This window comes from Lycium ferocissimum, chromosome 12 (genome assembly GCF_029784015.1).
Source record: "Lycium ferocissimum isolate CSIRO_LF1 chromosome 12, AGI_CSIRO_Lferr_CH_V1, whole genome shotgun sequence".
Taxonomy (NCBI): Eukaryota; Viridiplantae; Streptophyta; class Magnoliopsida; order Solanales; family Solanaceae; genus Lycium; species Lycium ferocissimum.
Window position 1 is genome coordinate 24,941,960 of NC_081353.1, and position 26,130 is coordinate 24,968,089.

At 37.8% G+C, this 26,130-nt stretch overlaps 2 protein-coding genes and 1 pseudogene across 2 annotated transcripts; 1 reads left to right on the top strand and 2 right to left on the bottom strand.

The window, feature by feature from the left end:
• Window positions 1-270: 270 nt before the first annotated feature.
• Window positions 271-1,959, top strand: LOC132039146 (pectinesterase-like). Its single transcript, XM_059429688.1, has 5 exons — window positions 271-472; window positions 591-968; window positions 1,309-1,384; window positions 1,500-1,502; window positions 1,806-1,959. The coding sequence occupies exons 1-5, from the start codon at window positions 271-273 to the stop codon at window positions 1,957-1,959; spliced, it is 813 nt and encodes a 270-aa protein (XP_059285671.1).
• A 4,293-nt stretch (window positions 1,960-6,252) lies between these two features.
• On the bottom strand, window positions 6,253-6,985 carry LOC132039602 (uncharacterized). Its single transcript, XM_059430100.1, has one exon. It carries the CDS (start codon window positions 6,838-6,840, stop codon window positions 6,313-6,315), a length of 528 nt encoding a protein of 175 aa, XP_059286083.1. The 5' UTR covers window positions 6,841-6,985; the 3' UTR covers window positions 6,253-6,312.
• A 44-nt stretch (window positions 6,986-7,029) lies between these two features.
• Window positions 7,030-24,156, bottom strand: LOC132039601 (putative disease resistance protein RGA3; annotated as a pseudogene).
• Window positions 24,157-26,130: the final 1,974 nt, after the last annotated feature.

The following is a 26,130-nucleotide window of genomic DNA, read 5'->3' on the forward strand; positions in this document are numbered from 1 at the left end:
TATATATTGATGTTCAACTTCCTTTGATCCTTTATTCTAATTTTCAGTATCTTCTCCTTCCTATCGTTACAATTCTCTTGCACGGTTTTACTCCATTTGACTATTTTTGATATTCTCCGATCAGTATATCTACTAACTGCATCAATGAGGTTCACTACTACTATTTTCATGATTTGGTTATCCATTTTATGCTACGGAGATTGCCAACAAATAACACAGCCTCCTAATGCAACAGTAGCACTAGATGGCACGGGCAATTATACGACAACAATGGCTGCTGTTGCAGCAGCTCCAAACAACAGTGTTGCATATTACTACATCAAAATAAAACAAGGAACCTACAATGAGTATGTCCAAATTGAAAGCTGGAAAACGAACATAGTTTTCATTGGAGAAGGGATGGGCAAAACCATAATATCTGGAAATAAAAGCTATGTTGGGGGCATCGGGACAGCTTATACTGCAACAGTGGGTGCGTAATCTGTGTTCATTTTCAAAATAACTAATTTCTCGAATTATTCACTTTAACAGTAGATCATTCCTTGTTATTACGCATCACTGATTCGGTTCATTGTCTTTTCACTTTTCAGGGGTGAATGGCCAAGGCTTCATAGCCCAAGGAATCACTTTTAGGAACATAGCTGGAGCTAAAATGCTACAGGCAGTAGCATTAAGAGCGGAAGCAGAATTTCTTACCTTCTATCAGTGCCGTTTTGAGGGTTATCAAGATACTCTATACACAAAATACGGTAAACAGTTTTATAGGGACTGCAATATCTTGGGAACTATAGACTTTATGTGTGGTGACGCATCTGCAGTGTTCCAGAACTGTTTAATCGAAGTACGCGAGCCTCTGCGTGGCCAATATATTACCATCACAGCGGAACAAAAAGATCATGAGGCTGCTCGAACAGGACTAGTGTTGCAAAACTGCACCTTAAAAGCTACCCCCGACTTGGTGAAAACGGGTAACATCACTATGTATTTAGGTCGCCCATGGGGTAACTTCTCAACAACTGTGATTATGCAAAGTTATATAGAACTACTGATAAATCCAAGAGGATGGATTGAATTTGAGGGAAGGCCCCTAGTTCGCCCATTTTATATGGAATATAGAAATAGAGGACAAGGTGCAGATACAAAGGGACGTGTGAAGTGAGCAAATGCCACCGATGATTCAATGGTCGCATCAAGGTTTACTGTCAGGAATTTCATAGGCGGCGACAAATGGATACCCCCCAACAGTTCCACATTATTTGGATCTCCTGTGAATTCTGTCTTTTGTAACTCATGAATTTTCTCTGTCAGATTTGCCTCAGTTTGCAACTTCAACTCGTGTTAACATCTATACTGTTCTGCTTCTGTGGATTGGATTAGAGGTTCTGTAATCTCACTTTTCTAGTTATGTAATATGAATGGTATGCAGGAATTACTGGAATATGAGCATATAATCTCTGTTTGTGTCTACTGGTTTTCTTAAATCTGCAATTGGCTTATAGGAGGTATTCATTGTTGCTATCTGTTATTGAAAAGAGAAAAGATGAAACAGAAAATTTGGATTCATGAACCATTGTGATCCAAATTTGCCTTTGAAAAAGCTGCAGAAAAGAATAAGACAATTGCAGTCTTTTTGATATTCTGATACCTATTGCCCTCTTTTTTTGTTTTGGAAAAAAAAAATCACATTCAGTTGTTACAGTTTTTAAAGGTAAATTATCTGTAGTAATTCAGCAAAATGAAACTATTACTAACTAAATCCAAATGGCTCCTTGTTTTTTGTTCATTCGCATTTGCTATGGTTCTAGTTGTGGTGTTAGTTTGGCAATTCATGAAGCTTCAAGCATTTCCAGCTTCTCTTTTTGTCCCCATGATTTCCTTCTAGGATTACTTCTAAATGACAAGGAAACTATTAAATGCTTCTTGGAGCAAGTAGGATTCAAAGTGCAGAAGGAAGCATGAATGACTCTTCTGAATAAGCTTGAGTTGCTGCAGTATTCGTAATTACTAAACCTCTGGAAGCGGATCCAGGATTTGAATTTTATGGCTCAGGATTCTGAAACTGATGTATGTCCTCAATCATAATTTTCTACATCTTGTATTCACCAAGATGGAAATGAAACATTAAAAATCCAAAGGGAGAAGAAAAGAACTTACATGTTCCCTTATTACACAATAACAAGAGGCAAGCAGCTCTCAAAGGGAGGAAAAAGATCTAGAAAACAACTTGACTCTTGAAAGTAAACAAAGTTCATAGAAACTTTACAGTTATCAGGCCCTTATAAGCTTTCCCTGATTCCTGCACAGCAGAATCTTGATGCAATATGGAGCCAACTCTTCATGTCTGATACTGTGAAGCAGGCATTCCTCCAAGAACGGTTGACAATTAAACATCCCAAGAATCCCCAAATTGAGATAAAGAAACCTAGCACCATCGATATATAAAACTCCAGAGACGGAAACCCTCATCATAATCATGTTCTTGAGAACTGGTGTTACTGCCATGATCGATACATGGGCTAGGAGGAACAAATCCGGGACATTCTTGAAGAGGAGGACCACAGAGTTGAGCATTACCACTGTAGGATGATCTGTCAAAACTTTGCAGTTGAGTGCTTGACGGAATGCTTCCCGATAAGTAGTGGTTTGACAAGTCCAACACACTAGAGAAAGTAAAATTAGCAAGGCCCTGAGGGATCAAGCCAGAAAGCTAGTTTATTGACAAGTCCAGAGACTCCAACATCGTCATTTGACCAATTCCTTCAATGACAGTTCCATTCAGATCATTTCTTGAAAGATTCAAAGATTCAAAGATTTCAATCCTCTCATCTCAGCTAGTTCTTCAGGAACACCTCCAACCAATTCATTACTCGAAAAATAAATAGTATTCAGATATAATAAGGGATTCTTGTACTCAGACTCCTGGTTTTTCATTTGAACCAATAGATTGCCTATGTACGAGTAATGGCGATGAATTTTGCCATAGAAACCTTGGACTAAAAATTCCATTGGATCACCAGAACTATCATCTTGATACAATAAGGTCAAATTGTTGAAGCATTGTGGAATTTTTCCGGATAATCCATTTGCTGAAAGGTCCAGTATCTGAAAATTGAATGTGGAGCTTTTCCAGAGAAACTGTTATAAGCTAGATTATGCATATTCATCCAACAATCAGGAAGTTCTTCCGAGAATTGGTTGTGTGACAAGTCAAGAGAAGTGGCGGCTGTTATACTTTAACAAATGGAAGAAATGGATCCCAAAAACTGTTTTTTAGCAGGTAAAATATTTGGACATTGGTAGGAACTAGTGGTAAAGGTCCTGAAAAGTTGTTAGAGCTTAAATCTATAGCTATGACCAGTTGAACACTTCCTCCATCAGCATCTTGTATTCACAGACACACATTTTAATCAACTAAAAGCATTTTGCCACATCACCTTTATTATGAATTTGAGAGACAAAGCTTTTAAGGACCATGGGACCCATAATACAAAATTGCAATATTCCTCACCCTTTCAGAAGTTTAAGATAGAATCAATGGCTGGGACCCACGATAACACAACTAGTTTTATCACAAGTTTTGACGGATCACCAAAAGTTGAGTTGTTCATAAATTTTGTTGAATTGTCAAAACTTAGGGTAACATTTAGAACTTACAAGCAAGCTCTGGTGATTCGGTAAAAGTTGTGAACAATTGAACTTTAGCGATCCATCAAAAATTATGATGAACGCTAAAATCGTCCTATTCGTCCAAATAACCCATATGATGATCAATCAAATAGTTAACTGCAGAAACAATTTGCTTTACAAAAATGAGTAAATTCCACTTAAATAGCACCCCATTCACCTTTAGCATAAAGCATAAGTAGTAATCACAACATTTCGCACATAGTAAAATAAAGTTTGTATTACTTTCTAATTCTTTGTTTCATGACTACACTAAAGATAATGGGTCTACAAATCGTAAAGAAGGTCTAACAAACTCAATGTTACATCAATACAGTGAGAAAAATCATCACTCATTGGTTTTATTGGGAACTTGAATAAAGGACCCCTTTCGGTGAATGCCTCTTCACAAGTGACACAACAATTCCCGCCAGCAGCAACACCACTGTTTGCTGAGGAAAAGTCATTTGCATCAAAATATTTAATCGAATTTGTAAGCATAAACATAGCATTTACATACTGATCCCGACAAATTTGAAGCATTTGTTTGAGCATAGGCTCTGTAGCTTGGTTCAATAGAAATAGTATTTGACAATGAATTTTCTTAGCCTTAGCTAAAGACAATTGAAGCATAATACGTGTCAACCCTTTCTGATCAGCAAAAGAGCTTTTAGGATCAGCTCTAAGAAAGTTGACACATGATTTGTAGTCGGTGGACTTTTTGCAAACATCATCTATCAAATCACCAAATGAATGGTTCACAATAGATAGAAACATAAAAAAAATCACTATTGATGTTCTCATGGAGTTCATCATTCCTATCTTTTGTGAGTCATGATGAATTCTTATATGGTACAATATGCACATTGTGTTTCTTTTGCATTGATGGAGAAGATTATTTGGTTTTGTTACATCGAGATTGTGGTAATCTTATTTATCTTTTTTGGAAAAAAAATTAAATGCTTACAAGTAAACTATCATATATGTGGACAAAATATCACATTAGATATTCTATAAATCAAGAATCATCTTTATTATTCCAAATATGGTTTTCAGTCAATTTTTTTCCCTTCAAATGACTAATAAAACTAAACGAACCAATTAAGGAAAAGAAGCAATAATTGACTACCGGAGATGAGATGGAATTAACTTTTGTAAAATTCTTTGGATTTTTTTATTTTTTTTTTAGCATACTAAAAGTCTAAAATGTTTATAATAAGAGAATTAATACTCATAACTTATTTTTTTTACTGTTGGGAGTGATCATGAAAATATAGTTATAGAGAAAATTCAATTAGACCTCTTAACTGTTTGTTTTTTTTCAACTTTGCTTCTTCTTTTTTCTGCTAGGCCTTACTGGGATTGATGCAAAGACGTGGAATATTGTTGGCAGATACTGTTATGTTACCTTTCTAAGGTGTGTCAAATTAGGCATTAAGTCTAACACCCGAATAGCTAGCTCATGAGGGAGGATTGCCCAAGCCCATATAAGGAGATCACCCATCTCATTAACCACCGATGTGAGAGTTTTTTCATTCTTCAGCAGTTTGCAATTTATTTTGGTACAGTTAGTTAACTGGATGATGTTCATTATTTGTTTCTTTATTTTTCTTAAAACAGACTACATTGATTAGTATCTTCCAACTTCACCATTTTTAGGATCATAATTGCCGACTCCTTTCCCAACTACAAAGAAATTAGATCCATGTAGATAGGTTGGATGGCTCTCTGGTGCTATCATAGAAGTTCCTTGGAGCACTACCTGGATACTTGAATTAAACGCAACTTTGTAAACTTTTGTACCATTTTGAGTCTCCGAATTTGTTGGTGGAATGCGAGTATAGATGAAAGGGATTTCTGGATTTCAAGGAAAATCCGCAGTGTAGAATCCACTTATGTTATAATAATGTGCTTGGAGGATAGCCATCGCAGGCATCAGGAAAGTAACATTATTGATATCTGCCATGACTCTGCTCCCATTTGGGCATGTAGCACAAGGATTAACACCAATGCACATAGCTAGAAGTAGGGAATGATCGATTGTCAGTGGGACATTAGCAGGGTAGTTTTTTGAGTTTAGGCTCCTTTGGGAGTCTACAAAAATGCTGGTTAGTGGGGTAGAATCTCGAGGGGGAATAGAAGTAGGGGATAATGCCTCAGTAGTTTCTAGATAGCGCACAGTGGCAGTTGCAGGTAGGTTATCAGCGGCTACTGTGGTGTCCATGAAAAGGAGAAACGGGTATCAGATACTTGCCAGCACGCTGATCAGCAGTGAGAATGGCATTTTTTGTCTGTCCTGGAGCGATGAAAATGGTGTCCGTCTTGAAGGGATTAACATAACATGCGTCAACCTCAACAGCACTCACATTGTGCTCTGCAGTCTTCAAAAAGAGCTCTTCGTCAACGCTCCATTAATGATACGCAGCAAGTACGTCTTGCGACTCTCCACATATAGCCTGTAACCTGCATATTACCCTAATTTCACTCAGCAGATACCAATTTGATTGTATGTACTCGTATCCGGACAACAAGTCTTGTACATTAGTGAAGAGGCAGATTCTTTTAGGCTCAGAACAAAAAAACTGATCAACCTCTAATCACATCTTATTGATTTTGGCATTTTCAAAGCAGCTGAAATATATGGTCAATTTACTCTCCAGTACATTCACTTTGAGAGGAGGTATCTATAGCACATTTAATTTTATTTATACAAGATTTATAAAGAAATCCCAAGTAATCTATGATTGTGTCCTCGGAGGTGCCTTCCAGTGGATTTATTTCAAAAGTCCAGTTGACAAGAGTTGTATTATCTTCATAATCAAAGAGGGTTAGTGAATTCGTCGATCCATCGAGACCTACATTGCTTGCTTCCATTTTGTAAACATAACTATGTGATGAAGTGTCCATAGAAACTAGCCTTTCCTTGATCCACGACCTGTCTCCGTCGTTTTGGGGGAACATGAAACCAGAAACTAGGCGAACGTAGCCTGGAAATCCTTCTTCTCCACCTAAATCAGTGCATCTTTCCACCACTGGCATCCATTCAGATAGTCTACTACTTTGTGATACTAAGTTCCACACTTGGTCGATTGGAGCCTCCACTAAGCTTCCAACTGATCCACGCCATTTCTCGTCTCCTGCCTCATTCTTCTGTAGAAAAATTTGAACAGTTCCCATATGAACTTTAACTATTCTGTACAACAACAATATACCCAGTGTAATCCCACAAGTGGGGTCTGGGGAGGATAGGATGTACGTAGACCTTACCCCTACCTTTGTGGGGAAGAGAAGTTGTTTCCGATAAACCCTCGGCTCAAAGGAAAAGAAATTGAAACATGTTTGCAAGAAAAATAAAACAGCACAATAGCATTAACTATTCTGTAACAACAATAAATAGAATAAAAACAAACTCAAAAGAGGAATTAATGACATAAGAGACTGCTATTTGAAAAAAAAAAAAAAAAAAAAAAGAGAGAGAGATGGACAGAACCTGATCGTTATTGAAAAGAAATGCACACTGTTAAATGTTTTGAATTGAGGGACCAGACAATTTATTTGATTAGATTTAAAAGCAGACCTCATGTCATCTGCAAATATCTATATCTTACACTAATCATGTCGGGCTAAGGAAACCAAATGATGTGCATAATGTTATACCTTATCCATGCGTTTCTTCAAACAGTAGCTCATTCCTTTCTGGAAATCAGCAGATTATGGAATCCCTTTTTGGGGGAAAGCTTCAAATAAGCTGCCAAGAGTTGCTTCTTAATGATGATGTAATAGGTTCCAAGGTTTTCTTGTTACAGTATTCTTAGAAACAATGGGATCATTGGTGTTTGGACTGCGTTTTTACAAGGAGTTGGAAATTAAAATTAGATAATTTCAAGGCCAAGTTCCCTAGGTACTTTCAGCACTTAAATTACCTGACAAATGAAGTACGGTACTTCCAATGTTTTACAGGAAGATATCGAATGCCTACCGGGCAAGGAATTAGTAACCAAAGAATGACAAGGAAATTAACCTTGTAATTTTTACAATACCACAATCTAGTGCTTCTGTGTGAAATGACTTTAGATTAGTTGAGTCCTCTTGCTATGACATTTCATTAAGAAATGCTAACGCTGCTGGATTATATAGAAACTTCGCTCTTCTTTAGGATAAACTAGCCAAATCCATGCTTGGGATCCTCTATCCAAAGTCTCACTTGTGTATTGGTGAAAAACAAAATTAAGTTTATTAGTCAGGGGATGAAGGTGCATTAACCAAATTATGATACTTCAATATAAATTAAATGATACAGCCACAAATTGTTTTTTTTGCTCTCTTTTTGTGCCCTCCAGAATTTTAGGAGTTGTCGTACAAGGTTTCAAAAAAACAAAACCTCACCAAGAAAAATATACAGTCTGAAACACAAATGTAAGTACTTGAAAAGAAAACTGAATATTTATTGTCAAACCTTGGCATAATCAGGATTGTCAAATGTTGCTCTCAAATTCTGAAAATACTATTATTATGTGTTTGAAATAAGTTTTGTGAAATTTGTTTACTACTCAAGTTAGTCTCTCTCTCTCTTTTTTTTTTTCAAATTGATATTTGGTTTTTATTTTTGAAAAATATTTTGTTTTGATTATTGAGAATCAAACTCCGTTTTTAATCTGACTACTGTTGTTTTTGGTTTAAATTTCTTTTCTTGTATACAAAAATTTTAAAACTAATATCATGCTTGCTTTCGGTAAGTTTACACTTGATGGAATTATTCAATGTATGTATAGAGCTATAGAAACATAGTTTCTACGTGTGAAATGTGAAGATGAATGTGTGAGGAGAGCGGAGAAACATAGACACAAAGTAAAGTGAAGGGAAAAAGAGAGAGTAGAGAAAGTAGTAGTTGATCGATTAGCACAACGCGTGGGATAAAGATTTTCCGTCCATTATATTAGCACAATGCTGTTTGACGGTTGTTCCTTGATTTAGATAAAATCAATGAAATTGAGCCCCCTTACGAAAAATAATACAAATAGATTTTATAAATCATTGATTTGTTTCTGAAAGAAAATCAGAAAATTGGATCGAATGGCAGGGAAATGACCTGTGTGGGAGACTCACAAATGAAGAACCTCAGAAAGAATAACAGATCAAGAATAACCAATAACCAGATTTGGAAAGTGAGCGATTTTGTGCCAGTCTTCTCCTATTCCCTCCTCACACTGTTCTTCCAGTTCTGGATAGCCAGTAACTCTTCTTGTGAGGGCTGTTAGGTGCTTCAATCCCTCTGGTAAAGATTTGAGCATCTCACAGTACTGAACAGATAACTCTGCGAGTGAAGTTAAACCTTCCAGTCCTTCCTCAGGGAGACTCTCTAGTATGTAACAACAACGAATTTCCATATGCTTCAAGGCATTGAGACTAGTCAAGCTGGTAGGCAGGTCTTTGAGATTCTGGAAAGTATAGATACTAAAGTGTTCGAGACTTTCAAGGCTTTTGAACATCTCTTCAGGGAGTGAAGTTGCTACGTGGTTACCACTAATGTGGAGGGAAGTAAGAGTGCTAAGATTAGATACGGAGCTCAAACCTATTCCATATATGGTCCCGGGAACTTCCAATTTCTTGACAGTAGAAAGGGCTGGAAAAACAAACATCGGGCAATTCCAAATCATCATCTCTTCAAGCATGGGGAATTGCTCTTCTCCTTCCTTCCTCAACAATCCTTTCAGATTATTGAAGCCCCTTATATGAAGTTTTTTCAAGGATGGAAATCGGAATCCAGAATGAACATCATCCTCTTCAACGTACTCCACCTCCGCAGAACCATTCCATAACTCTAGACTTTCAAGACAAGGCAGCTCGCCAAAGGGTGGTAAGCACGAGTAGTTATTGCAGTATCTGATATTAATAGAGACGATCTTTTCCCAAACTGATTGATTCATCCAGTCTGGGAAATGGAATCCTCTGAAGCCAATGATTTTTAAAGATTTCAGATTGGGGTGTGGTTTGAGGGCTTCAAGCTCTTTAACTTCTTTGATTCATATCTATATGGTCCATCTATATCCCATTTCATGTTTAACGAGTGCAGATTTTCTTTTGCACATAAATTGGATTCTTTTGCATCCATTCATCCTTCACTCTCTCAAGGTGTTTAATTGAAATTGAACTACGTAGGTTTAAGTTTTTAGTTCACCAACTTGATTACCTTTCTTCCTTCCCACAACAAAGCAACCTAGAGTCTTAAGGCATGTCAAAGATCCTATTCGTAGTGGCATAGAAGTCAATCTATAGCACTGATCATGTAAAAGATTTCGGAGACTACAAAGTTTACTTGTTTGTTTTGGTAAATAAGAAAGCGACTAGCAATTATTTAGAGCAAGTGTTTGCAAATTTTGAAGCTTGCATAACCTTTTTGGAAGACTACAAATGCTATTATTGTGAGATAGGTCCAAGTATCTTAAATGTACTAGATCTCCAATGGAAGAAGGTAACTGCTTAAATCTTGAGTTACTTAGATTAAGCACCCTTAACGAGACAAACTTTGTCAAGAGAGAAGGAGACTAAGAAGATACCTGTTACACCTCGCATTTTCATACGTTGAGTTTTACCGAATGCAAGTTGTCCTAGTCTTGGGAAGTAGGACAAATTTTTCGAGGTCATTAGGATAGAATATGTCCATCTTGGGTATATAATGGAGTAAAACCATGTTTAGTAAGCCTCAGGAAGGTTTAAGACTCGTTGGATCATCGGAGTTAAGTTTCGGTGGAAGTTCGGTAAAATGTCACATTATGGCGCACTTTGTGGCGCAACATGCTAGCAGCAAAGCACGCTTTGCGGTAACGCAGTTGCTTAGCAAAGTGTGACAGTGAAATTTTGGTGATGTTGCGAGACTTGCGACACAACATGCGTCTAGCAAAGCACGCTTTGCGTCTAGCAAAGCTCGCAAAGTTGTGTCGGTCCGGTAATTTTACGGACCACTATAAATAGACCAAATTCGACCCAAAATCATATTTTCACCATTTTTGGACATAGAAACCTCTAGAAACTCTCTCAACAAGTCTTCTTATGAGCTAAGACCAAAATCAAGAGCAAATCCAAGAGAAATCAAAGATCAAACACCAAGAATCAGGAGACTCAAGTGCAAAGAGGCTCACTAGGGTTAGTGGAAGTCAAGAAAATCTTTTGGTATTGGAGTGGGCGTTTTTCTCAAGCAAAGTATCTTCATCCAAAGATCATTCCTACATAATCAAAGGTGAGTTTTACATCTAGCTCATGTTATTCAAAGTATTGAGTAGTTGAAAGACTTGGATTAGAGAAGAAAGTAGAATATGAGCTCAAATAGGGAAATAATGGTATTTTGAGTAGTAAGTTGAAATGAGCCATGATTTTTAGTATGAGATGAGTATAATCTTGTTATGAATGATGCTAATGACATTGAGGAAATATTATGGGAAGAATGAATATGTTGTTATATTGTAGTCATGGTTATGGATGACTTTGAAAGTGAATTTGAGAAGTGAAAAATGTTTAGCTAGAGAAATCTATTGATTATGATATTATGGGGATTGCTATTGCTATTTGGGAGTTGTTTTATTACATGGAGAAAGTCGTTGAAACAAAGAAAATGCTACCCAATTTTCTTTAGCTTTAGTTGTGCATGTTCATGTGATTGATTAGCTAATATTAACACGAACTCTCTTGAAGGTAGAAACGTGAACATTGGAGGAGAACGATCAAGCGACAGAGTAGCTAAATGAAAAGGTATGTAAGGCTAGTCCTTTCTTTCTAAGGCATGACTCCATGGCATGAATTCTCCTATATTTCCGACTTTCCTACACACCGTAAAGTATAAGTCTATGATTATAAAGAGCTTTCATAAGATAAAGATAAGAGATACGATGTGAGTACGATAATGATAACCATGAGTTGATCCTAAAAGTTCTAAAGTTCATGATATGCCAATTCCATGAAGTTCTTGCTATGGATACGATATGATGCTTCTGCAATCTAATGACCCTGTTTACGATCCCTTGAGGTCGTTCGTTGTGTTGCACTCACCTTAAAATGTTAGTTCCTTCAAGGTGAGATATGATGAATATGATCACTCCATAATGTAATCGGGGGTTCTCGACCTTATGTCACCCCGATATTGTTATAGATTGTCTATAAGCTCTAATGCATGTCCTATGACCAATGTTTCGAAAAATTACGAGCCTATGTTCATAGGGGCTTTCATATGAGGTAAAGATAAGAGATATGCCATAGATACGATAATGGTAATGAAGAACCTAAGTTTAGAGACTATAAAGCCTATCATACGACATTTTTATGAAGTTCATGCTACGAATACAATATGATTTTCATAGATTGTCTTTAAATTCAAATGCATGCTCTATGAAAAGTTATGATAAGCTTATGAGATGTATGTGATGATAAAAGATTTCCGTAGTGATGGCAATGATGATGATGAGATATACCGAGCCTTGTTATGGCTGGGTACGGAAGACATGTATGTGATATTGTTGAGCCACTACGTGGCCGAATACGCATATTGTCGAGCCACTACGTGGCCGAATACGCATATTGTCGAGCCACTACGTGGCCGAATACGCATATTGTCGAGCCACTACGTGGCCGAATACGGATAAGGTTTAATGTGTATGAGCAAATACGGTACTATGATATGTATATGTATGTGCATTCCGCGACCCTTAAGAAAAGGTAAAGTAAGCATGACAAACATCTCAAAAAGGTATTTGATCTTTCATTTTATGCTGCCCTTCACGTTTACTTACGTTACTACTCATGCTTTACATACTCAGTACATATTTCGTACTGACGTCCTTTTCTTTGGACGCTGTGTTCAAGCCCACAGGTAGACAGGGAGGTGACCCATATTCCTAGGAGTTACTCAGCAGGCTTACAGAAGCACTCCATTACTTCGGAGGTGCTATGTTGAATTGTTATTTTGTGTATATATTTGGGCATGACGGGGTCTTATCCCGTCTTTATGTTAGTACTCCACTAGAGGCTCGTAGCTACGTATGTGTGGGTAGTATGGTCACACGATGTCCTTATTGTATGTACATTATTTTGATAGCCGAAGGGCTTATGTATAAAAAGGTAATTATGTTTCGAAGTGAAAAAAAATGATTTTTCCTATGAATTGAGTATAAGATTAATGAATGAACGCTTAATGAGTACGATGGGTAATGGCATGAGCGGTGCTCGGTGGTTAGCCTCGAGAACCCGTCATGGCCCCTAGTTGGGTCGTGACAAAAGTGGTATCAGAGCAGTTCAGTCCTAGGAAGTGTCTACGAGCCGTGTCTAGTAGAGTCTTGTTTACGGTGTGTTGCGTGCCACATTCATAAACAGGAGGCTACATGGCATTTTAGGAATAAATGACCTTCTTTTTTTATAAGATCGTGCGATAGAGCTATGATATAAGGACTTCCTTCTCCTTAACCGTGTGTTATGATTTCAGAAATGCCGCCAAAGGGAAAAGCTACAGCCGCCTAGAAGGGCAAGACTATGATGAAAAAGCGGGTAGAAAGAGAGCCACTAATGAATGTAGAAGAGGGTGAATCACATAATGAGGCTACATCTAATACTTCTCCTACCCCACCTATTATAGAAGAACAAGAAAGGACTTCAGCTCCAGCTCCTATGCCTCCAGTTCCTCCATCGGCTACTTCGAGTCATTAAGTGACCGAGGCTATCCACTTATTGACATAGTTAGTTGCCGCCCAGGCACAGCGGCAGGGTTCGGGTTTAAGTGACAGGGCCGTTAGTACTAGAGCCCGCGATTTCATGAGTTTGAATCCTCCGGAGTTTTTCGGGTCAAAGCCGGATGAAGACCCTCAAGATTTTATTGATGAAATGTTGAGAACATTGAAGATTATTCATGCCTCTGAAACCGAATCTGTGGAGTTAGCATCTTATAGACTCCGGGGTGTGGCGGTCTTATGGTATAATAATTTGATATCATCAAAAAAAGAGAATGCGCCTCCTCCGGTTTGGCAAGAATTTGTAGATGCCTTCATCCGCCACTTTTTGCCACCCGATGTCCGCCGAGCTAGAGCGGATAGGTTCTTAAATTTGAAACAAGGAAATATGAGTGCCCGGGAGTATAGCCTTCAGTTTAATTCACTGGCCAGATATGCTCCAGCCATGGTGGCCGACATGGAAGATGGGGTGCACAGGTTTGTGAATGGCTTAGGGCCACATTTATTTAAAGATTGTTTAACGGCTTCATTGCAAGACGGGATGGATATTTCCTGCATTCAAGCCCATGCCCAGAATTTAGAAGAGCAACAACATCCGTAAAAGGGCGAGCGTAATATTGATAAGGGGAAAAGTAAGACGGCCAGATCCATAGGTGCCGATAGAGACTATAGAGGAGGATTAAGGCAGTCATATTCTAGACACTCAGGCCAATCGGCGACTAGTATATCTCCATGAGTTGTAGGCCAGAAGTCTGATTGCTCTATTCATTTCGGACAGGATCAGAGTTTTAGAGAGTCGGGCTCTCGGTATAGGAATGATTCAGGCCAGATGAGATCATCTATACCACAATGTATCTAGTACGGTAAGATACATTGGGGACCGCACTGATTGGGTTTGGATGTTTGCTATGTTTGCTGCCAGTCAGGTCATATTATGAGAGAGTGCCCATTTTCGAGGCAGTAGGCGTGCGGTTCAACCCACAGGATCCGCAGCCAGTTCTTCGTCATCCATGCGCCCTCCGGGGCAAGACTCCCAGACACTAGCAGGTCAGGGTAGGGGCAGGGGGAGAGTGCTTATTTCGAGTGGTCCTCAGCATCGTACGTATGCATTAGCTGAGCGACAGGATCTAGAGTCACTCCCCGATGTCGTCACAGGTGTATCTGCACTTTTGATAATGTGTTAAAGGAGGAATGAATATTTGTATTATTAAGCAAGTATGAATTGAGAGGTTTTATGCTATGTAGCGACGGAAATCGGTAAAGTATGATATGTGGTATTAATAATGTTTGTACATCCTTGAGGACAGTATTAATCCACCACCTGTAATCTTCATGAAATACCTTTTAAAGTACTACCGATAAGACTTAAAAAAAATGGGTTGTAAGGATGATGGTACTCAAGTTTTAAGGAAGTAAGGTATGAAGAGTAGAACTTCCAAAATAGTAGTTGCTGAATGATAGAGAAAAGATAGGGTCGATTAGAAAAAGTAAGAGAGTGACGTACGCTACCGAGTAAGTTAGTTATTAATGAAAGCTTCCTTATCGTGTAGACTATATTGTCAATATGTTTTATAAAGATGTGAGTGTAAAGAAAATATACGAGACATGAGTTATAGCACTTTAGAAGTTTACCGTTACAGGATTATTGAGCTAGTAGTACAAGGCTGCATAATCAACGAAGGAAATGAGAGGTATCCTAGAGGAATTAACTGTATGGTAGAAAGGGAAAGGGAAAGGGAAAGGTATAGGCAGATATAAAAATGCATCCTTAATTGACAAGATAAACTTGTAGTTTAAGAGAGACCTGCCTAAAGAAAGAGTGTTCAGGTAATGGAGAAGAGAGAGGATATTAATAACCAGACAAATTTGGTTTAGAAAATAGAGTTAGGTACTAAATACTACTACGGTGATGAATGAGAATATGGATGACAGGAAGGGGGTAGTGAAGAGGCCAACAAGGAAGTAGTAAAGAAGGATTGAATAGGGAGATACTTGAAGGAAATAATGAACTAAGACGGGAGGATAGGTGGGATAGCTGCCGCAAGTTAATTGAAATGAGGATAAACTATTTGAAAGCACACGAAATTTTGACGACAGTGACCCTCGGTATCACATTATTGAGATGCAAAATTTCTTTTTGAAAGGGTCATAAAAATTATTAAGAGATTTCCTGAGAATAGACGCAAGGTGATTTAGAGAGCTCAGTTAACTTATCTCCAGAATTGAAATTGGTAAATTCGGACTCTCATATGTTTATGCATTGTAAGTGCACTGATAATTTCCCATAGTTGTGCTGAGTAATGATATTACAAGACAGTTATCATACGAGAAGTTCCTACTGCCGTCCTGTTACACCTTGGAAAATTTCGCGATATCAAGACTGTGGACGGCTTAGTATGAGCTCAAGGGAGAGCAGAGTTACACAAGGATTATGGATGAAGATTATATTATCTGAGCATAAGAACATATATATGACATTTGGAGAGTGTATGGAGTAAATCGGTTAACATGATCACTCGATGATAGCCCTCGAAACCATGAGTTAAGGTGGGGCCCACATGTCGGGATTTTGTAAAGGATATATTATAAGTGATACAAGTAGTACATGGAAAGTTGAGCAAGTCCTAAGAAGGACCCATAAGCCAAATATGGACATAAGCCCTCCAAAAGGACGATTTAAGGAAATGTTTTCGGATGAGTTGACTCGGAGGGGCAAAAACGGCATTATAAAAGTTTGGAATTTGGAAAAACACCAAGAATAAAAGTTGTATATAATTGAAAGATATTTCCAACCATAGGTCGTGGGCCCTCACACGATGTCGGAATCAAGAGTTATGGCCATTTTAAGAGCAAGACCCTAAGCTGCCAAATGGCTCCGCGGGTCCCACATGAATAAGTCGGTGGAACCGACCTAGGGGGGATATAAATACCCCATCAGCCCCTTTTTTTCAGCATATTAACATTCCAAAGAGTCCTAGAAGCCTCTCAAAACATCTCCCAAATATTATAGTCCGATAAATCAAGAATTTGACAAGATTACGCCAAACTAGTCGTGAAAGGTGATTGTTCTTGCTTCTACTTAAGCTTGGTGTTGGAAAAGGTTGATGTGGCTGAGTTTTTTTCAATTATAAGGTATGTTATTTATCCCATCTTTTATGTTGAGTTTATTTGAAGGTCTAGCAAGCCTTAAAAATGAAACTAGTTATGGAGAAAAGGTCATGGAGTGTTGTACTGTAGTTGTTGTGTTTATGGGCTGTTTTGAACGTGTTGTGGCCATGTGGATGGACTGATTTGCGCATATAAAAATGGTATCTAAAATGGTTGGCGTATTGATGAGATTATACTCCCTGATTGGGATGGAAGAAAGTACATATTGTTGTTGTATGTTGAAAAACGTCGTGTGGGACGTTTATGGAATATGTTGGTATGAATAATAGTGTTGTTGATATTGGTATTATTGTTGTTGTTGATTGATTGCTGAATTGTAATTTTGGGCTAGGCATATAAACGGGGGAGATGCTGCCCGATTTTCGACGAGAATATAGAGTAGTTTGATTTGAAATTTGGAACAAGTGTGCAATAAAGAGTCTAACGTTAGTGTGAATCCTTTTAAGTGTAGGCTTATGAGCTTGGACGAATAAGCATAGCTAATAAGAGGTGGAACAGATATGTAAAGCCTATCCTTCTTTCTTTTGGCATGTCTTAGACGTAAGTAAGATATGATATGTTACGAGCCTTGGGGTAACTCCATTCCTAAGATCCGAGTATGTCTACGATTCTTATTCACTTCTTGATGTTAGCATTCCTAATATAGTCGAGCTATGGCCCTTGTGTCCTTGGTATGATTGGATAGTAAATGTTGCATAAAGAGTTCTTGTTCCTAAAGGATTCTATGTTGAATAATGTCCGTAACTTTCATGAACGAGCTCGGATTGCTTTGATATGTTCGTAAAGTGTTCTCTAATGAATAATGTCCGTAAATTTCATAGGCGGGCTCAGATTGGTTTGGTACATGACCATGACCCCCGAGACGTTATTTGATATAGTCCATAATGATATTCAAAGAGTACTGAGTATGGCTATCATTCTAATACTCGAGCATTGATTTGTCTACTTATCTATCGAGTCCTAAAAGATGATTTATATGCATATGGTTTCTCACTACTCTGCTCGTGCTAGCTGTTATTAAATCTTTCACCGAGTCCGGGCCGGGTATGTATTCGTGCACGGTTCACCGCATCACCACCGAGTCCCTCACTAGAGGGCCGGGTACGGTATATGTATATGATGATATGATGGTACGATGATGGCGTCGAGCCCACAGGATGGGCCGAGTATGGTATATATGATGGAGACAGGATCTCCTCCACCGAGTCCCTCATTAGAGGGTCGGGACACGTTATTCTCCGCACTAGAGGGCCGGGTACGGTATATATATATGATGATATGATGATTTTACTTACCGAGTCCCTCACTAGAGGGCCGGGACACGTTATATATATGCATATGTACATGATGACTATTTACTTATGACCCTCAGTCCCATAATGGGCTGGATATGATATTGATACGCATGATTTATGTTTCAGAGGCAAGCCTTATGAGTTTCTATACTCCTTATTTCAGTATGATCTTATTTACTGTATTTCATGCTTTACATACTCAGTACATATTCCGTACTGACCCCCTTTCTTCGGGGGGCTGCGTTTCATGCCACGCAGGTACATACAGATGAGTAGAGGACATTAGCAGAAGATGTTCCAGCTGGATTGGCGAGCTCCATTTCCTTCCGGAGTGTTGCCGAGTCAGAGCATCTATGTTATGATATCTTGTTTTATGTTAGAGACTTTGCAGACAGAGTCACGTATATAACATATCAGTCTTGTAAGCGGCTCTGTAAGCCGATGTATCATTATGCATTATGTTACAGATTTCATATGATTACAGATGTTATTTGATTTGAGAAGGACGAAAAGCATGTTTTTTTGAAAGGCTTACATTATGCATTCATTTCATGATTTAAGAATCCAGTAAGATTATGAGTATCGCGAGGATCAGCGAGTTCGCTCGGCCCTAAGTAAGGGTCGGGTGCCCATCATGCCCTATCAAGTTGGGGTGTGACACGTCCCAAATAGCCCCAGGTTGTGAGTTAAGAACTAGAAGTGTAAGCTTGATAAAAGTATTATAAAAGAATGCGAAGATGAAAGAGACCCCCCTGAAAAGAAACAAAAGAGGATATGCAGTTAGGTACCCGTACTTATTTCATCCCCCGGAAGAGATCCATGATGAAACATCAATATTATGAGGTATGTATGTTTTCTTTTTATGCATATGGGTCGTGTGTGGCCAACTTATATTGCTATCGTGTTGTGGCCCTATGAGGCAACGTTATTGTGGGCTGTTGTGACAGGATGGTAGTGCCATATTACGAGGGAAACTCTGGTAAAATTTTTATAGGATTCCTAAGAGTTTAACATTCGAGGACGAATGTTTTCAAGGGGGGAAGGATGTTACACCTCGCATTTTCATACGTTGAGTTTTACCGAATGCTAGTTGTCCTAGTCTTGGGAAGTAAGACAAATTTTTCGAGCTCATTAGGATAGAATATGTCCATATTAGGTATATAATGGAGTAAAACCATGATTAGTAAGCCTCGGGAAGGTTTAAGACTCGTTGGATCATCGGAGTTAAGTTTCGGTGGAAGTTCGGTAAAATGTCACATTATGGCGCACTTTGTGGCGCAACATGCTAGCAGCAAAGCACGCTTTGCGATAAAGCAGTTGCTTAGCAAAGTGTGACAGTGAAATTTTGGTGATGTTGCGAGACTTGCGACACAACATGCGTCTAGCAAAGCACGCTTTGCGTCTAGCAAAGCTCGCAGCATGTTGTGTCGGTCCAGAATTTTCTGGACCACTATAAATAGACCAAATTCGACCCAAAATCATATTTTCATCATTTTTGGACATAGAAACCTCTAGAAACTCTCTCAACAAGTCTTCTTATGAGCTAAGACCAAAATCAAGAGCAAATCCAAGAGAAATCAAAGATCAAACACCAAGAATCGGGAGACTCCAAGTGCAAAGAGGCTCACTAGGGTTAGTGGAAGTCAAGAAAATCCTTTGGTATTGGAGTGGGGGTTTTTCTCAAGCAAAGTATCTTCATCCAAAGATCATTCCTACATAATCAAAGGTGAGTTTTACATCTAGCTCATGTTATTCAAAGTATTGAGTAGTTGAAAGGCTTGGATTAGAGAAGAAAGTAGAATATGAGCTCAAATAGGGAAATAATGGTATTTTGAGTAGTAAGTTGAAATGAGCCATGATTTTTAGTATGAGATGAGTATAATCTTGTTATGAATGATGCTACTGACGCTGAGGAAATATTATGGGAAGAATGAATATGTTGTTATATTGTAGTCATGGTTATGGATGACTTTGAAAGTGAATTTGAGAAGTGAACAATGTTTAGCTAGAGAAATCTATTGATTATGATATTATGGGGATTGCTATTGCTATTTGGGAGTTGTTTTATTACATGGAGAAAGTCGATGAAACAAAGGAAATGCTACCCAATTTTCTCTAGCTTTAGTTGTGCATGTTCATGTGATTGATTAGCTAATGTTAACACAAACTCTCTTGAAGGTAGAAATGTGAACATTGGAGGAGAACGATCAAGCGACAGAGTAGCTAAATGAAAAGGTATGTAAGGCTAGTCCTTTCTTTCTAAGGCATGACTCCATGGCATGAATTCTCCTATATTTCCATGACTTTCCTACACACCAGAAAGTATAAGTCTATGATTATAAAGAGCTTTCATAAGATAAAGATAAGAGATACGATGCGAGTACGATAATGATAACCATGAGTTGATCCTAAAAGTTCTAAAGTTCATGATATGCCAATTCCATGAAGTTCTTGCTATGGATACGATATGATGCTTCTGCAATCTAATGACCCTGTTTACGATCCCTTGAGGTCGTTCGTTGTGTTGCACTCACCTTAAAATGTTAGTTCCTTCAAGGTGAGACATGATGAATATGATCACTCCATAATGTAATCAGGGGTTCTCGACCTTATGTCACCCCGATATTGTTATAGATTGTCTATAAGCTCTAATGCATGTCCTATGACCAATGTTTCAAAAAATTACGAGCCTATGTTCATAGGGGCTTTCATATGAGGTAAAGATAAGAGATATGCCATAGATACGATAATGGTAATGAAGAACCTAAGTTTAGAGACTATAAAGCCTATCATACGACATTTTTATGAAGTTCATGCTACGAATATAATATGATATTCATAGATTGTCTTTAAATTCAAATGCATGCTCTATGAAAAGTTATGATAAGCTTATGAGATGTATGTGATGATAAAAGATTTCCGTAGTGATGGCAATGATGATGATGAGATATACCGAGCCTTGTTATGGCCGGGTACGGAAGACATGTATGTGATATTGTCGAGCCACTACGTGGCCGAATACGCATATTGTCGAGCCACTACGTGGCCGAATACAGATAAAGTTTAATGTGTATGAGCAAATACGGTACTATGATATGTATATGTATGTGCATTCCGCGACCCTTAAGAAAAGGTAAAGTAAGCATGACAAACATCTCAAAAAGGTATTTGATCTTTCATTTTATGCTGCCCTTCACGTTTACTTACGTTACTACTCATGCTTTACATACTCAGTACATATTTCGTACTGACGTCCTTTTCTTTGGACGCTGTGTTCATGCCCACAGGTAGACAGGGAGGTGACCCAGATTCCTAGGAGTTACTCAGCAGGCTTACAGAAGCACTCCATTACTTCGGAGGGGCTATGTTGAATTGTTATTTTGTGTATATATTTGGGCACGACGGGGTCCTATCCCGTCTTTATGTTAGTACTCCACTAGAGGCTCGTAGATACGTATGTGTGGGTAGTGTGGTCACACGATGTCCTTATTGTATGTACATTATTTTGATAGCCGAAGGGCTTATGTATATAAAGGTAATTATGTTTCGAAGTGAAAAAAAATGGTTTTTCCTATGAATTGAGTATAAGATTAATGAATGAACGCTTAATGAGTACGATGGGTAATTGCATGAGCGGTGCTCGGTGGTTAGCCTCGGGAACCCGTCATGGCCCCTAGTTGGGTCGTGACAATACCACTTCAGCAAAACCAATAGATATGATACTTTTCCTTACTACTTCGCGGATATTGCTTTTCAACGTGTTTCTTTGAAAACAAAGATGTAGCCAAATCATGGATAAGATCATGCATCTTGAAATAAGTATTACCACTAGATTTATTTTTTTCAACCTCCTGGAAGAAAGACCTCAATTATATTTCCTTCCATACTTCATTACCCACATCCTTTGGCTCCAATTTTCCTTTCGATAAAAGAAAACCGTGTGCCATCCAGAGAATGATGAGATTTTCCTTTTCCATTTTAGTATCTTTTGGGAATACCACACAATACGCAAAGCACTGTCTCAAATCAAGTGGAAGGTGATGGTAACTCAGTCTCAGGGCAGGCAAAATAGAATTTTCTTCTACAGGTAAATTCCAAATCTCACTGTCTTTCACATGTCTCCATTCACTTTCTTCTCTCTTGGAGCGTAAAAGACCTCCAAGCGTCGTCGCTAATAAAGGCACATTTCTGGTGACACGAAAGCTGTGCTCGATGCTCTCTTTCCTATTCCAGTGCGCTAACCACATTTTTTCACAATCTCCTTTCCAATAGCCACAAGGTTAGAATTTATTTCTTCTTTGTACCCAAAAGCACGTTGCATGAACAACAACCAACAATCTTCTTGAGACAGATTTGACAATTCATATGGTTGCAAAGTTCCCATGATTTTTCCAACCTTTTCAAGACGAGTAGTGGTTAGAACAGAAGCACCACTTGCTCCAACCTTCAAGATTGCTCCTAACTTAGCCCACTTTTCTTGATCTTCATTCCAAACATCATCTAAAACAAGCAAATATTTTTTTCCATTCAGTAACTCCTGAAGCTTTTTTTGAAAGGGTGCTAAGTCCATGTCACCAAGTGACTTTCCTAAAATAAATTCTACAATTGCCTTTATCAACCTTTTCTCATCAAAATCATCTTAGATATAAACCCATATCCTTGGATTGAAATGGTTAGTCACTCTCTCATCATTGAAGACCATTTGGGCAAGTGTCGTCTTTCCTAGTCCCCTCATACCTATTAATGGGAGCACTGAAAGTTCTTGTGCATCACTAAAATTATTTATGATAATTTTCACAATCTCATCCTCCTCTTTATCCCCTCCATGACTTCTGGTTCAGTTAACACAAAACCTGTTTCACCGCAATGTCCACACAAGAATGTTGTCACATTTGAGTCAACAGGAAATAGAGAACAATTTAGCAAAACAAAGAGAATGTTAAAGGATTTCCTACCACTTCTTTTCAATGAAATTACTTTGTACTTATATTATGGTAAAAAGGTTATGTATTCCTTAATAGTTGCTCTTATGAGAAATTAAACTTTACTTGAAATAGACTTTCAAATCATAACTTTAAAAACTAGAATTTGAAAATTTTATAAAGTTGTGCATAAAAAACTCAAAATAAAAAATTTCAGAACATTATTTGTAGAGTTTAAAAACCCACAAATGCCACCAAGCTTTTCCGAGTTCTGAACCGAAATGAGTTTTTTTTTTCCTCAAAAGTACAGGCATAATGTGCAAAAAAGAAAAAAGGCGACTTAATTTGCTATTGCGCATATTTCATGCGCTATGTTCGTGTTTTTTTCTACACATTAGTCCCGTACTTTTGAAAAAAAAAACACCTCATTTCGGTTCATAACTCAGCTTTTCCTCACCCTAAAAGGCACATGGAATGATTTGCACCCCTAACGTTTATCCTTTTTTGTGACTCACACGCAAATCGAAAAACAATCCAAGCTATTATAATGATCTTTTTTTTCAATTTATGTGACATTTTTTCTTTTTTCAGTATGTCCAAAAGAAAGAAGGATACATTTCAATATTTTGAAATAAACTAGCTTTAAACTACATATTTTACCGTTAATGGGATAGATTTATAGTCATAGAATTGTCTATGATATGTTTTAGACTACAAATTCCCAAAAAAAAAAAAAAAACCTTAACTCCTTGCTCAATCAAATACCCTCACATAAACAGGGATGAGAGAGTACTATTCTATCTAAAGATTGTTTAAGAGTACCTGTTTCACATGTAGCAACTTGTCTCTCAGCTATTATTTCGAGCAAATGAAACATCCTTCGTTCCTCAGCGATTGCATCTAGTTTCTCCATCATTTCTTTCATTCTTTTCCCCACTTTGTGACGAAAAGCGATAATCCTTGGATGGTGACGCCCTAATATAGCATGCTTGAATCTTGATGCCTCAGTTTTACATTCGTCCAAGATGTCATCGACTTTATATACAGCAACATTCAGTTTCTGTAACCAGTTCTTTATCGCCTTGTCCTTCAATTGCTTCTCCTGAGCATCTTCTAGGACTGCTTGGATTGTAGAAAACATGCTCGAAAGCAGTTCGAAATCATTCTCAAAACCGAAAAACAATCCAAGTTCACCTTGGATGAAAGAACTTAGATTATCTAGCAGAACTTGAAGGAAAGCTTCAGCCATATGTTGAATATATTCACTATAACGTACTATACTATTAGATATGTGGAAGGAGTCTAGGTTACTGGAATTGTAACAAAAAATTATGTGAGTAATACTATGAATTTATATTTTTGAAACAAATTAAGTAGGCATTTGGCCACAATTTTTTTCGAAGTTGGAGTTGAAGATGGAGTTGTGTTTAGTTTTAGTTGTTGCAAGGAATATTTGATTTTTTTGTCCAAAAATTACTAATCACCTGATTAGGAAACACGCGGGGCCTTTGGTATTTTTAAAAACTTTGGGGTTTAGTTTTAAACTAACAAAAAACTTACAATTTAGGCTCCACCTACATCTTTCCTTCACCGTCATCTTCCCCCCATTCCCATTGTTTGATCTTCCTGCTTCTCGAAAACAACCAACTGAAAAAATCATAAAAACATCCTAAGTTCTAGGTTCTAAGTTCTTGAATATCTCCTTCTTCAACTTCCTTCATTGCTGCGACTTCAGGATTTACTGTACCTTCAAGATATAGGTATGGAACCCTAACTTTATCCTTTTTTTATTTATTTTTGGGATATCTGTTTTTCATATTTCCCATTTTTGTTCACACTTTTGTATATTTGAAAAATTATAGTCATGCCTAGGACCAAAAACCATGAAGAATTTGAGAAAGGTGAATCGACAAGTAAAACATATGTTGGGAAAGTTAAATCGGCGGTGAAGTCCGCTGGAAATAATAGGTAAGGTTGGAAAAAAAGGTTGAGAGTGGAGGAAGAAGGAGATGAAGACTTTGCGTTGCGTAATTACATGGATAAAAAAAAGTTCTAATAAACGATTACAAAAAGAAAAGAATGCTGATATTCATGAAGAAGAAGAAATAGTGGAAAATAGTGTTCAAAATGAAGGGGAAAATGATGATGATGATGATGATGTTGAAGAAGAAAAGAAAAAAATGATGATGATGATGTTCAAGAAGAAGAAGAAGAAGAAGAAGAAAATGACGATGATGAGGTTAATGAAGAAGAAGAAGAAGAAGAAGAAAATGAGGAGGATGAAGAAGAAGAACAAGAAGACGAGGAGGAAGAAGAAGATGATTATGTAGAAGAACAAGAAGAAGAAAAGGAAGAAGTGGAAGAAGAAGTACAAGAAGCTGATGAGATGACCATAGACCTCGAAAGTTATGGATTGATGACTTGGAGGGCTAAGATTGGTGGTACTTTCCTTGAAAGATCTCAGTAAGGTCTAAGATGAATGTTTTTTTTCGAATTGCTAGATATTAAGATCAAGGACTCAATGAAGATTTTGAACACTCTTGTTTTGGCCACTTTGTGACATTGTCAAAGTCATGGAATGTATTCAATGGAAAATTTATTCATTCTCTTCTTCTTCGTCAAGTTACAAAAAATGAGAAGAAGCATTAGATGTGGTTCATAGTGGAGGGAGTGCCCTGTTGTTTTGGGTTGAGGGAGTTTGCACTAGTCACGGGTTTGAATTGCGGAGCTTTTCCCAGAGAGGAAATGAGGAAGGTTATTTTCTCAAGAGGTTTGGGTTTTTATAAAAAAAAATAAAAAAGCTTAACGGATCCACGGGGTTGACCACTGCTGCGCTGCTGAAATTGGTTCAGTCAAATGGTAAATTGAGCAAATTAGAGAAGTTTAAGACTGTAATGGTTGTATTTGTCCATACCGTCTTGTTGGCTCACGATGTTTCGAAAAAAGTTGATCAGAAGTGGATCACCATGGCGGATAGTATTAATTTCTTTCAGAAATTTCCATGGGGCAAGGAATGAACATTCCGAAGATGTATAAACTATAACATTCCGAAGATGTATAAACTATCTTGTGAACAAAGTCAACCACCACAGTATGCTCTCTATGGCTACTCTTAGGCCTTCGTTGTAAGTATTTTATTACGAACCAATATGGAGATTATATTATTATAGATTAGTGGTGACATTATTACTGCTTATTCTACTTATTTGTTTATTCCTTTTTACTACAGGCATGGGCATACGAAGCTCTGTCATTTGCTGGAAAAACTACTGCCCCATTTAAACAACGTCCTTTGCCGATGTCAAGGATTTTGAGATGGCGAACGCAGGAGAAGCCCGAAGCTGTTGATCCTTTCAAAAACGCAATTGACAG